Genomic DNA, 14,328 nt, shown 5'->3' on the forward strand with positions numbered 1-14,328 from the left:
TCAATTTCAACTAACATCCACATCGTATGCGATATCTAGAGAGAATGAAAATACCAAATGAAAGTATAGATAAATAATATTAGATAAAATGATTTACTTCATTGCATAAATTGTTTCTTTTTTATTAGTCTATCGTTTGAATTGTGTCCTATGCTAAGGAACATTTTATTTTACAAATATTTAGTACATTCAGTAATATAAATGTTTTTCCTTCTTTCATAAGTATAGTTTTTTAAAGGTTTTCACTTTTGGTGTGTTTACATATGGATTGCGTCAATAAATACAGTATTTGTTATTATTTGAAAAATAAAAATTATAAATCTATAATGTTATGGTCTATTGAAATAGAATTTTCTTATATCCAAATAACAGAAGTTATTGCGTTTTTTGGGATTAATTCAAAAAGAAAATGCTGCCAAAAATAACTTTTAATCAAAATTCTTCTCATTCGAATTTTCGATAACTGTTTAAGGATGGATGATTTAGGGCAAATTTTGAGTTTAAATAACACCGAATTTGACGTGTTTAAAAGGTGATGAGTGTAATGCACCTCTATTTATTCCTTCATTTCGATCTTTATGCTACGAAGAGAATGATGATACGAAAAAAGCAATGGCCTGCTTAAATGAAATAAACGGCCAAATGACGTGACGCTGAAAATAAGAAAAGAAAGAAAGCGGCATCTTGAACAGTAATTTTTGTGGACAGTATTAACACATTCAATTGACAAAACACAAGCCACACGGTTTTCTTAATTATGTATATATATTAACCTTAGAGTAAAAAATTAAATTAGACGAAACAAAAAATAATACGCGAAATGATTAGAAATAAAGTTTAATTAAACAATTTATAAATATCTATTTAAAAATTATCTAATGAAAGATGATGTATTTATAAAAATAAATTTCGGATGCCTTACTTAAAGAATCAAACATCAAAAGAGACTACGTGTTTGTAATGTCGATCAGGCAAATGCTTGAGACGTAAAATAAATTTAAAATTATAGAAGGGATACATCTCTAATTTCTTAATTTTTATCATTTTAAAATATGTTAATTATCATATTGTATCTTTTAGCCATTTCCAACATCCTGGTAAATTATAAATGAAAACATTTGTTTACACCTTTGGTTAGAATGTCAGTTTCTACTTTGTGAAGTAAGCCATACAATACGAGTAAAAAATGCAGATTAAATTATTTTATGGAGAAAAAGAAACATACGAATAAATTTAAAATAAAACTACCTCCTGATATTTCCAAATGTATTTAGCAGCCAGTAGAGTTTACTTTGTTTACAACTGCTATAAATTCGGTATATTTAAAAAAGGCGTTTGTGGCGGTGGTTGCAGCTTTGGACAAAAACGTATTACCCCTACTCAGGCAACCACAGGAGGAGGGCCGCCAGTTGCGTTGTGCGTAGTTGTCATTTGTGTATTGCTTGCAGCTATTATAGATGACGTAAAACTGCTTGGTACGGGCGAGTACCTTTCAGAATCTTTATTATCCGAGAAGTACGAATCTTCAGTTGGTATGGAAGTCGAAGGCGCAGCATGACCGCTACTTTCCTTTACAGTGCTACTGTGCATTAATTCGCCATTTGATGTTGCATTTGGAGAAGGCAAAAGTTTTTGTGATGAGATGGCTGAAGGTGGGGGGTAATTGATAAAGCTGTTAGAACTAGATTCACTAAGGGAGCACGGCGATGTTGCTTTTGTCGTAGCGTTATTGTGTGCTACATTTTGCGCGCGTTTGGAATTTTTCATTTTTCCACAAGGAATGCATAACATAGAACAATGTTCCTTTATCTTAGTTAAGTGATCCAAACGATATTCATTAACCCACTTGGCCTTCTTTTGCTTAGTTTGTTTCACATGTTCTCCCTGCGCCGTATTTATTAGCTGATGCATGTGAGATAAGCCCTCTGGTGTCGTTGCCCCGCAACGCATACAAATACTACAACGGTTACAGCTCCAACGACCTTAATGAACATGAAAAATATTTTGAACCATAAAATACTGGTGTAAAGATTTAGTCTGAACTTACCGTCAGGAACGGTCTTAATTCCAAGACAATATATGTGAAAACCTCTGTCACATTGTTCGCAGAACAACATTTTATTTTGATCATGTCGACGTTTGCACTTCACACAGCATTTACAATCGGCGCATTGCCAATTGTAATTTCGAACGCGTAAACTCATGCGATGTGGCATTTCAATGCAGCTGGGGTGAACTGAAAAGGAAATTAATTTTTATTTCAAAAGACCAAGAGGATTTATATCGCTCCTACCTCTTCGTCTACAAGTATAACATTGTAGAAATAATTCGGGCACATTATTGAGATTACGATTATGTGGACGTAAACAGACTTCACACGTTGCCAATGATTCTTCACCGTTGGATGATTCATCAGAGGACGATGAAGAACACGACGATTCGGAATCCTGCAATTTAATAAAAAATTATATTCAAAACATGTAGATATATATTTTAAAACAAAGTAACACTTACTGTCTCCGATGAAGACGTATCACTCGAGGAACAAGAATCTGTCGAACTTGTCGATATCACTGGTGCACCAGGGAGCAGCGGTACCTTAAATTCATCAGCACTCATATTTCCAGGTTGTCGTGTTCGCCGTAGGCGACGTTTTTTGTGTCGTCTGCCCGGCAATGATTTATCTATCTCAGTCTTGTTATCAATACTCTCTATAGCCGAATCTGTGTCAGAGCTGTTATTACCACAGTCTTTGCAGGACCACATTTGAACAATAGGGTCTACAACCGTATTGAGTGGCATACATCTAAATTGAAAATAAAATAGAAAACATTTCTTTGTAAATAAAGGGTGATTTTTTTGAGGTTAGGATTTTCATGCATTAGTATTTGACAGATCACGTGGGATTTCAGACATGGTGTCAAAGAGAAAGATGCTCAGTATGCTTTGACATTTCATCATGAATAGACTTACTAACGAGCAACGCTTGCAAATCATTGAATTTTATTACCAAAATCAGTGTTCGGTTCGAAATGTGTTCATTCACCGTAACGTTGCGTCCAACAGCATTTTTGAAAAATACGGTCCAATGATTCCACCAGCGTACAAACCACACCAAACAGTGCATTTTTCGGGATGCATGGGCAGTTCTTGAACGGCTTCTGGTTGCTCTTCACTCCAAATGCGGCAATTTTGCTTATTTACGTAGCCATTCAACCAGAAATGAGCCTCATCGCTGAACAAAATTTGTCAAAATTTGAACACATTTCGAACCGAACACTGATTTTGGTAATAAAATTCAATGATTTGCAAGCGTTGCTCGTTAGTAAGTCTATTCATGATGAAATTTCAAAGCATACTGAGCATCTTTCTCTTTGACACCATGTCTGAAATCCCACGTGATCTGTCAAATACTAATGCATGAAAATCCTAACCTCAAAAAAATCACCCTTTAGTTTAAAATAAGGTCTACCGTCGTATTGGGAGGCATACATCCAAAGTGAAAATAAAATAGAATATATTTGTTTATAAATAGTTTAAAGACCATGCCTACCGTAATTCATCAGATGAATAGTCGTGATATTTCTCACAAAATTGGCCTGGAACGAGAGATAACGGGTAATAAATATCTCTTGGCCTTGATGGTTCCCAAATCCGAGGTTTAAGCAAAGTCGGAGGTTGAGAAATGCGCTCCGTTTTTATAGCTAACGCAACTGCTTCAGCAACTGGACGGTTGGGTATAGTAGATAAAGGGGCTGTAGATGGGCAGGGTTTGTTAATGACCAGCGTTTGAAGATCGAGGAATGACAATCGTTCGTCTTTGCGCCTGAAAATTGTCTGTACCATAACCTAGAAATCTTTTGATATTCATTGTAACTTACGTTCTGTTAAAGTATGAGTTCCATTTGCTAGTAGATAACATGGCTCTTTCGCGAGCTTGTAAACCTCTTCCAGCCACATTGAGTCCAAGTGATTTCTGTTTAGCCTCTATTTCACGCAAATGTTTTTGCCGTACAAAGTCCTTATACTCCTCGTACTTTTCATAGAAATCTGTATACATTATGTCCAAAATGTCGGAAGCCCATACGGCCGTGATTCCTAAATCACACATTTTTTCAGACACCAGCCCTTTTTCTTGCAACCAATTTCTCTCTTCCATATCTACTTGACGGCGGGGTAAATCGGGATATTTTCTCTTGAAGCTTTTAATTCCCAAGTACATTGCAACCTGTTCTTGTATCATAAAGGTATCTCGATTTTTTGAGGGACAACAACCTTTCGGTGGCGGCCAATCATATTCTGCTATAGATGCAACTGTGAAGTCGGTGCTTAAAAAAATAATTAAAGTTACTGCATTGTAAGAGTAACGAATAACACAAGTTGTACATACTCTTCAGCAACGCAAACTTCCATTTTCTTTTTTTTCGTTGTTTTCTTGGCGGATGCACTATTTTGAGCTGATGCCGTGCTATTCGGGTCTATAATGCTCGTATTGCTGATAATGGACGACTGGGACTCCTCATTGGTAAAAAAATCAGGTTGGCTACAAAATAGTTTAGTTATAAATAAATATTAATAATATTATTAAATATTATAGAACCCTATGTACCTTGAATAAGAAGGAGATTGTTGTTGTAAACTGGTTTGAGACAAATCGGCGCTCATACGGGTGTCTTCTTCAAAAACTTGAGGAGACTGAAAATATATTAAAAAAAAATTAGTCTATAAAAGAATATCAATACCTTTTTTGCCAGTGAATGATAATATTAAACTAATAAGCACGCTCTATTTTGTCGTAAATAATCAGAGTGCTTATAATCGCTACGGATTGAAATAAAAATAAATGCCATTCAAATTTAGGCTTAGCTATAAGGCTCTGACGGTTGACATTTTTGATTTTATTATTGACTTATTCTGTGACAGAAAAATGTTACGTACCGGACTGAAGAGTTCTTTAATCCTCTCAGGATCAGGGGTATGCTTAAGGGCTCCTATGCAACGTGGCCGATTCATAGCTATAGATTTTACACTTAAACTATCACGACTAATACCATGACTTCGTTGACCACGACCAATACTCCTTCCGCGGGATCCCCGAACACGTCCACGGCTACGGCCTGGTATTGCAGGCATAGAAGAAGAACTGGCTGAGTCATCTAGAAATAGAAACTTTCCGTAGTTAATATTTTATTAAAGTGGTATTAAACTGCATTGGCGAACCTTCAGAGTTATCTGCTCCACTAACATCGTCCGCCGTTTCTTCTTCTTGTGATGCAACTGATCCAGGTTTATAAACAGTTGAAAAATTGGAGACCCTTAATTGCTGTGTAGCTATTATAGAAGAGAAATCGTTCGGTTTGAATATCATATCCGGTAAAGGATCTGACGACGATAAAATTGTTGTGGGTGGCAACATTGAATTATGACTATTACTTCCAATATTTGCACCATTAACACTACAATCAGGAATAACAAAGACGGGGCCATCGTTTCTCGATGTAGCTTCTACAGTGGTAATTGTGTTCGTTGTGCTCCCATTGCTATTGCTTGATGATGAAGATATAGTCAAATCAATTTGGGAAGTCATTGAATGACTAACACTATTTGCAATGTTTGTAATATTTTGAATTGTTGATGAACTATGAAAGCTGACAGACGATATAGACGAATTCGATTCGTGGAAGTGATTGAGTTCATTTTCAGAACCTGTATCGTTTGATGTTTTCTTGTTTTCCAATGACAATGACGATAAAGGCTTACTTTTTGATGTTTTAAGCTCACTTTGAAAGTTTATTGGCGTGTTACTTCTTCTCGATGTTCTCAGGGGAGTTCGTAAATTTCGTTCTCTTTTAGGTGTTTCTATAATATTCTGTTCACTTTTGTTATCTTCTGGGCCTCCCGATGTTGCAATGTCGGTAATAAGAGCAACTGGTTGCTCCGCATCGACCATGTCAATTGCTAGTCTTTTTCGTAACAATTGAACTCTGCGTGCTTTGCAATCCTGTCTATTGTCTGAATTTATTGTATGTTCTTCTTTGGCATTTTCTGAGGTTAAATTGATTTCCGATTTTTTAGGTCTTCCCCTTTTTTTTACAATTGGAGTAGAATTTTCATTCGAGTCAATATTAATTTGAAGGTCTAAACTATCGTTCGAATTTGTTTGAATGGCATCTGTTACTTCGTCCATAGGTATAGGTAACAAATGTTCATGTTTTTGTTTACGCAACCGCTGATGATTTTGGTATCCTGTTGGAAGATATTGTTGTAAGGCATTATTTTTTGTATTTAGCTGTTCGCTTTCATTTTGTATTTTGCGCAATTTAGAGGGTGTTTCTATTGTCTTTTCCGACATTGCTGTACATATAGTCTCTGAAACATGACATTCCTGCGAAACAGGTCGTTTCAAATTTAAACTGTTGTTATTAAGGCTCAGTAAACGGTTTTCCTCTGAAACATTTAGACCATTTAGTGTTTGTAGGTTTTCGTTAAAGATAGTATCATTTTCATGTCTGTCGTCTATGAAACCACGAGGACTCCCTTCCGGAGTGTCAAGAATTTCTATGGAGTCTATGATATTTTCGACGGAGTCTTTCTTTGCACTAGATGGTCCTACATCCATACAGCCAACTGATGAACCGTTAGCCAATAAACGCTCAGCCAACTGGGGATATTTAAGAGAAACTGATGATTTAGTTGCTACCATAGGTTTAGGTTGTAATGGAGGCAGTGCTGTGTTATGCTGTGTTTGTTGTGTCAATTGTTGGGTGTTTTGTATTACAGTGGTCTCTCTTTGTAGACATTCTAACAAAATATTTGTTGAAGGCACAATTGTATTTGTTACCATTGGCGATTTCTCCCTGACATCGTTATCCTCTCCTTCGCCATCATTATAGTCAAAACGGTGCACTGGTGAACTGCCTGCTGACGATGTTAAATCAACTGTATCAATAATATGCCCAATTTTCAACGATGCTTTCCCGTTTAAGTCCATTTCCTCATTAGTAATAAAATTGGAGGAATCTTGTGCATGAATGTTTGTGGCGTTTTGAAACATTTTTGGTTCATGCTGATCCCTAAGTGTTTCATCTATATCCATATCATCGGAATGACGCCGAGGCAATTCAGGTTTAGTGTTAGCATCTGCATCCAGACCAATTTCTTTATTTTGGGTACAATCTGCATTATCATTAAAGCCGCAGAACTCTTGAGAATTACTAGATTCCCCGCCGACATTATCGACATTTAATAGATCGAATTCGTCTGCAACATCAACCACTGGTAAAGTGATCGTATTCTTATTTGATTTTATATCCGTGTCAACGACAAATTTTAGTTTTTGTTGTGGAGAGCCAACATTTTTCGGCCCCAATGAAAACTGGGGCCGAATTACTGTATAAGTGAACGAGTAAAATCGTTCGAAATCTCTCTATTGTAATTATGTATCTTTTTGTTGAACGGGGATTTTCGAAATTTAGGAACGCGAGTATTTAAGTCGTTCATTATTTATCAAAACTTTGACAAAAAAATTTATAAACAAGGGGCATAACTTCCATTAAATACAAGTTGAAATACCTTTCGATACGAAAGCGCACTCGATTACGTATGCGGCAATACGGCCCCTGAGCCCGAATACGCCGCCACTCAATCTCGATGTCTTTTATTTTTATGCAGGCTCTTGTATAAATGCAAAGTCTTATTAAACGTGGCAGATAAATACTTATCAGCCGCCTACCTTTCATCAAAAGTCATCGTTTGATAAAAGTTACGAGCAGCGAGTTCAGAAATACGCTGCTGGTCAACTTAAACCCTTCAACAACAATTGGCCAATAGACCTAGAACAATTTACGGGAAGCTGTCAATTCAACAAATCCTGCCGTCCGTCTGTGCAAGCCAGCTAACAAATTGAAAACTACGAACTGGACTACAATCGTTCCTAGAATATTCAATAAGATCAACATCGCCTACTAAACAAAAGAAGATTCGTTTAATTTGTTTTCAGAAATTCAGCAATAAACATACCTAACTACTTTTCTCACTAGGATTTCCAGCCACTTACAGAATAGGGAATTGTTTTTATTGCTATACTCTTATAATTAACTAAATTTTTTTTTACCTTTAATTCACCTTATACATTTCTAATAATAGTGATCAGAGAATCAAAACACTTGTTTGTCCAAGTACACCAGTTATGGAGTGTTCATAGACTCTAAAATGTCGGTAAAATATGCAACCCGTCATTAATTCACAAGTTTTTTGCTGAGTAAACACAAAACAAACACAAGCGCAGTACCAAGGACAAATGCTGGATAATGTCATCTATCCCGGACATCAAAATATCCAAGATTGACATTGCTTCGTCAAACGAGGTAATTATATTTTTTTTTACTTTTTTATCTATTTGCTAAAACTCTCCTGTTGCTCTTTCAGCGCTAAAAGGGAGCAAATTATGAGCAGCAATACTCCAGTTTGGCAAAACTATGTCGTCCGGCACCAGTCGAAATGGATAAATATCTACGCAGACTGCTAAAGGATATTCAAAACTGCTGCTGCCAAATAAAAACTGACGAGCCGCCTACCGTTCAATTAAAGCGAGTTCAGGATTGCCCCTCTGTTTACCTAAAGCCCCTCAACAACAATAGGCTAGCAGACAGAGTCAAGTTTACGGGAAGCTGTCACTTCAAAAAATCCCTGCCGTCCGTCTGTGCATGTAAGTTTGGTAGCTGTGAAGGAATTACAGCCTCTTACAGAATACCGAATTGTTTTTTATGCCATACTTGTATAAGTCACTAAAGATTTCTTACCTTTAATTCATATGGTTAGAGCGAGTTCAGGATTGCGCCTCTGTTCACCTAAAGCCCCTCAACAACAATAGACTAGCAGACAGAGTCAAGTTTACGGGAAGCTGTCACTTCAAAAAATCCCTGCCGTCCGTCTGTGCATGTAAGTTTGATAGCTGTGAAGGCATTACAGCCTCTTACAGAATAGCGCATTGTTTTTTATGCCATACTCGTATAAGTCGCTAAAGATTTCTTACCTTTACTTCATATCGTCCAATTCTTAATAAAGTAATTAGAGAATCAAAACATATGTTTGTCCAAGAATTCTAGTAGTGGGATGTTCGTAGACTCTAAAATGGTCGCTAGCTAGCATATGGAATTAGTCCTTAATTCACAACGTTCTTGCCGATTGACCACAAAACAAATCCAGGGCCTGTACCAAGGACAAATGCAAGGGCCGAATTACCGCATGCGTGAACGAGTAAACTTGGGTCGCAATTCTCCACTTTTGTAAATCGATTTCGTCCGGAATCAGCTAAAATTAATAATAATCTAAGCAGACTGCTAAAAGTCAACAAAAACTGCTGCAGCCAGTGATCAGCCTAATACCGCTCACCAAAAGTCACCGGTCAATGAAAGCTGAGCTCGAATATGCTGCCACCCAATCTCGATTTCCTTCATTTATATGCAGGCTCTTGTTTGAATGCAAATAAAGTCCTCTTGAACGTGGCAATAACTTTCATTTATTTGTAGCATACAGCTAAACCTATTATTGCTAAGTATGGCGATCATCTTACTACCGTCCACCAAAAGACACCGTTCAATGAAAGCTGGGGCCGAATTACAGTATAAGTGAACGAGTAAAATCGTTCGAAATCTCTCTATTGTCATTATGTATCTTTTTGTTGAACGGGGATTTTCGAAATTTAGGAACGCGAGTATTTAAGTCGTTCATTATTTATCAAAACTTTGACAAAAAAATGTATAAACAAGAGGCATAACTTCCATTAAATACAAGTTGAAATACATTTCGATACGAAAGCGCACTCGATCACGTATGCGGCAATACGGCCCCTGAGCTCGAATACGCCGCCACTCAATCTCGATGTCTTTTATTTTTATGCAGGCTCTTGTATAAATGCAAAGTCTTATTAAACGTGGCAATAACTTCAATTTTTTTTATAACACACAGCTAAACCTATTATTGCTAAGGATGGCGATTATCTTTGAATTAGAAAATGGTTGGTTTTGTTTTTGCCTGTAAACGATGCTTGTTGAAATTCAAATAGTCCGTTTTTCACACTCGTATTTGATATATTTTTATTCTAATGTTAGATTCTAACAACCACGGAAATGGAAAGCTTTGCCCCATCGATGATGTATAGCGCCAAACTCAAATTGTGCAGGGACTATACAGTCATGCTCCTCAATGAACGAGTATATTTTAAATTGTACGGAGATAATCGCTTGTGCAGACGACTACGTGTTGCTGGCCCGAGGTAGGTTTCTATCAACGATTAGAGAAAGCATGGAAGAGTCATTGAAATGGCTGGAGGACCAACACGAGGAAGGAGCTGGTGCACTTCACTCGTAGATAAAAGATACTGTAATTCAGACTTTTGACGCAATCACCCAGCAAATTGGCATAGTCCTCGATTTGAAGCTATCCTGAAGAGGAATACGGAGGAAAAGCGCCGTAAGGCACTGTGTGCTCTTTACTCCTGTTGGTGGATGTCTTTTAGCAAGTGGTAGTAACCAACAAGATGATTTCTTCGATATATATGGCTTTTGTGAGACTAGTATTGACCTATGGAGTACTGGTATGGTGGAGGGCCATGTAAAAGAGAACTTTTACGTTGATACGAATACATATTTGGATTGCGCAATTCGATCGAATTTTGTACTCCGTTGCCAGTACTACGAGGGAATTCCAGAAGGTCCCGAGTCTGGCCAGCGTCGTGGTCACAGGACGGAGGAGTTACTGGCCTTTGATAAGAGGTCGATGAGTACCTTAACAGAGGTCATAACAGGACACTGTGCCATAGGCCATGACTTCTGCAGGAGATGTCAAGATGAGGAGGGTACTATTGAGCACTTGCTCTGTTCATGTCTGGGTCTGCAGGGATGCAGACTCCCTTTTTGTGGAGGCGGTTCCTCTGCGATCTGCGGCCTAATCACATTCGATAGCGTATTCGTTTTTGCTTCGAACATATTATTGATACGAACACATATTTGGATCGCGGTATTCGATCGAAATTTGCTATCATTTTGTACTGCGTTGCCAGTATTAAAAATAGAATTAGAATCAAAACAAATAAGAAAACTTAGTCGGCGGCAGTAAATGAAAATAAATATTACATGGTTTTGTAAATCTAAATGCAAAATTACTCTTTATTGTGCTGTGTTGGTGGATCTCTTTCTTAGGAAGACAAAATCAAAGATTTCATTACCAAACGGAGTAAATTTCTTACAGCGCTTCGATATACGCATGTGGTTGATTTTGCAAATGTATGGAGAGGAGCAAAAAGCAAATGATTTTATGTGCGTAAAAAGTTTTCTGCGCGACAGCAATATCAACAATTAAATCTTTTGATCATTACAAGCTTCCAAAGTTGGAAGTGGTGAAAAAGTGGCAGAAATACAATGGCTTCTAACAGGAGTTTAAAGTCATGCATCGATTGAAAACGATTATGGCAAGGTTTCATATATTTATCTTCTTCCAAGCTACACCGTCACCGAGAGTAAGGAATGAAACTTCCGCAGTTTTTTTGTCCCTTAGTCTGTGCGCAGTATCTTATTGTGTTGCTGTTTCATTAAGTTGACCGGAATTAATTGTTGTTAATTAGTTTATGTTAAATTTGGCAAAAATAGTATATAAATCATTCTTTATAATAAATAGACAAAAAAGGAGAAAAACACAACCAAAAATTTACGTTTTTGCATTCTTATGTGTACAAATAAATGCTTAAACAATCAAAAGAAAGCCTTCTCGGCGACAACAGAGCAATCGAATATTTCGAAAAACGCAACTCGATATCGAGTCTCATGATTCGAAAAATGTACAATTCGATTGAAAAATCTCGAAATCGAATGCCGTGATTAGGCCCCTGTGTGATCTTGCGAACGTACCTCTGGGAGGTTTCCTGAGATTTGTTGGCGGAATGGGATGGTTTCGCCGGAAGGTGCAATAGCCTCCGGTGAAGGCACATACGTGCTTGCGTGAGATGCGAGTTTTTTTAAATCCTTAAATAAATTATTAATTTCGTAAATAAACTAATGCATAGACTTAAAATGTCAATCTCGATGTTTTTATAGCTTAAGATTTAATCATATAAAATTATGTCTAATCTGATCCAATTAGATATACATAATTATATGAAATTATATCTTGGACAAATTTGAAGTCAATTTTGTCTAAAAGTATAAAATTTTATCTAATTGTATTTATTGTGCCACATTAAATCAAATTTGATCTGATTAGAGTGGGTTGATTTTATTTAAGAAATCTTATAATGAACATTTATGAAATTTTGGCACTTTATTCGCATGAAAGTGAAATCTAGTACAAACCAGAATAGTTTCTATATGAATAAAGCAATTACAAGCTGATCATTTTACCAAACAAATAGAATGTTTTTAAAAGTAATAATTCGTCGACATACATGGTAAATAATTATATGTTGATCGTTTAGCAACCGAATGTGATGTATTAAACATTTTAAAATTTTCGTCATGCATTAACGAGCGGATATCTATTGCAATTTGTAGTAAATCATATATATACTCCTAAGAACTAACAGTGACAAATGTTTGGTTTCAATTTTTTTATTACGTAAAGCTAAGTTTTTTTTTGTTTTTGCATAAGGATTACATTATTAAGTCTTACATGTCTACAATATACAAAAGCATTTTGCAAGTGCCTTGTAGGTTATAATACAATTCCGTATTAAAGGAGGTTTTTAACTAAATGTTACTGAAAATAAGTTGTTTCATTTTCAGATTGATTTAATGGCTATAATATTCTGTTTACGACATGGGTTATAATTTACAAAGTATTACGGGTTTAATAAAGTGCTCGAAAAATAGATCAAATTATATGGGACCTATGTTTATGGCAAAAAATAGTTGTTGTGGTAGCAGTGTGTTGTACACTGAGGCGAAAGCCCTTGCCGATGAAGGACTCCATCGGGTCAATACGGTTCGTAGCCGAGACGATTTTTTTTTGTAGAATATAAAACTATTTCTTATAAAGAAAATTTTCAATAAATTAGTAATGTTAATTCTTATAACGGGATATCCAGAGATTTATCAATATCAACAAACATCCACATCGGATGCCATATATAGAGAGAATGAAAATGCCAAATGAAAGTATAGATAAATCATATTAGTTGTTAAAATGATTTACTTCATTACATACATTTTTTCTTTTTTTATTAGTCTATCGTTTGAGTTGTGTCCTATGCTAAGGGACATTCTATTTTACAAATATTTAGTACATTCATTAATATAAATGTTTTTCCTTCATTCATAAGTATAGTTTTTTAAAGGTTTTCACTTTTGGTGCATTTACCTGAGGCGATAGCCCTTGCCGATGGAGGACTCCATCGGGTCAATACGGTTCGTACAACCGGCTGCAATGGGAGAGTCCGATTAAATTGTTTGAAACCGCAAGATAATTCCGCCACTAATAGTAATTAATTGGTTGCGTGTAGGAGTGCTCAACATTCGATAGAAAAATTTAGGTAGACAAGTATTCCAATTGTCACAAAAAAATTTGACGCCGAGACGATTTTTCTGTAAAATATATAAAATTCTTTCTTATAAAGAAAATTTTCAATAAAATTAATATGAAAAATATTTGATAACGTTTATTCTTATAATGGGATATCCAGAGATGCATCAATTTCAACTAACATCCACATCGTATGCGATATCTAGAGAGAATGAAAATACCAAATGAAAGTATAGATAAATAATATTAGATAAAATGATTTACTTCATTGCATAAATTGTTTCTTTTTTATTAGTCTATCGTTTGAATTGTGTCCTATGCTAAGGAACATTTTATTTTACAAATATTTAGTACATTCAGTAATATAAATGTTTTTCCTTCTTTCATAAGTATAGTTTTTTAAAGGTTTTCACTTTTGGTGTGTTTACATATGGATTGCGTCAATAAATACAGTATTTGTTATTATTTGAAAAATAAAAATTATAAATCTATAATGTTATGGTCTATTGAAATAGAATTTTCTTATATCCAAATAACAGAAGTTATTGCGTTTTTTGGGATTAATTCAAAAAGAAAATGCTGCCAAAAATAACTTTTAATCAAAATTCTTCTCATTCGAATTTTCGATAACTGTTTAAGGATGGATGATTTAGGGCAAATTTTGAGTTTAAATAACACCGAATTTGACGTGTTTAAAAGGTGATGAGTGTAATGCACCTCTATTTATTCCTTCATTTCGATCTTTATGCTACGAAGAGAATGATGATACGAAAAAAGCAATGGCCTGCTTAAATGAAATAAACGGCCAAACGACGT

General features: G+C 35.7%; 1 protein-coding gene across 3 annotated transcripts; it reads right to left on the reverse strand.

Moving 5' to 3' along the window:
* Window positions 1–92: 92 nt before the first annotated feature.
* On the reverse strand, window positions 93–14,316 carry LOC131997183 (supporter of activation of yellow protein-like). Of its 3 annotated transcripts, none has more exons than XR_009398105.1 (11): window positions 5,221–7,579; window positions 4,939–5,156; window positions 4,610–4,695; window positions 4,391–4,543; window positions 3,882–4,328; window positions 3,554–3,826; window positions 2,515–2,806; window positions 2,294–2,447; window positions 2,048–2,236; window positions 1,249–1,982; window positions 93–653 (listed from the first exon to the last, which is right to left on the reverse strand). XR_009398105.1 is itself a non-coding variant. In XM_059367698.1 (11 exons), the coding sequence occupies exons 2-11, from the start codon at window positions 6,185–6,187 to the stop codon at window positions 1,381–1,383; spliced, it is 3,381 nt and encodes a 1,126-aa protein (XP_059223681.1). In that variant the 5' UTR covers window positions 6,188–6,246; window positions 13,351–14,316; the 3' UTR covers window positions 93–1,380. The 3 variants fall into 3 exon arrangements, 2 of the variants coding, with proteins under 2 accessions (XP_059223681.1, XP_059223680.1); XM_059367698.1 differs by adding an exon at window positions 13,351–14,316 and having other exon boundaries at window positions 93–1,982; window positions 5,221–6,246; XM_059367697.1 differs by having other exon boundaries at window positions 93–1,982.
* Between the last annotated feature and the right edge of the window lie 12 nt (window positions 14,317–14,328).

Source organism: Stomoxys calcitrans, chromosome 4 (assembly GCF_963082655.1).
Source record: "Stomoxys calcitrans chromosome 4, idStoCalc2.1, whole genome shotgun sequence".
Classification (NCBI taxonomy): Eukaryota; Metazoa; Arthropoda; class Insecta; order Diptera; family Muscidae; genus Stomoxys; species Stomoxys calcitrans.

Coding starts and splice junctions, on each gene's coding strand:
- LOC131997183 (XM_059367697.1), bottom strand. CDS start 7,096: ATGGATATAGATGAAACACTTAGGGATCAGCATGAACCAAAAATGTTT. Junction 2,807..3,553: donor TATTCATCTGATGAATTACG/GTAGGCATGGTC, acceptor TTTTCAATTTAG/ATGTATGCCACTCAATACGG. Junction 2,448..2,514: donor ATACGTCTTCATCGGAGACA/GTAAGTGTTACT, acceptor ATTAAATTGCAG/GATTCCGAATCGTCGTGTTC.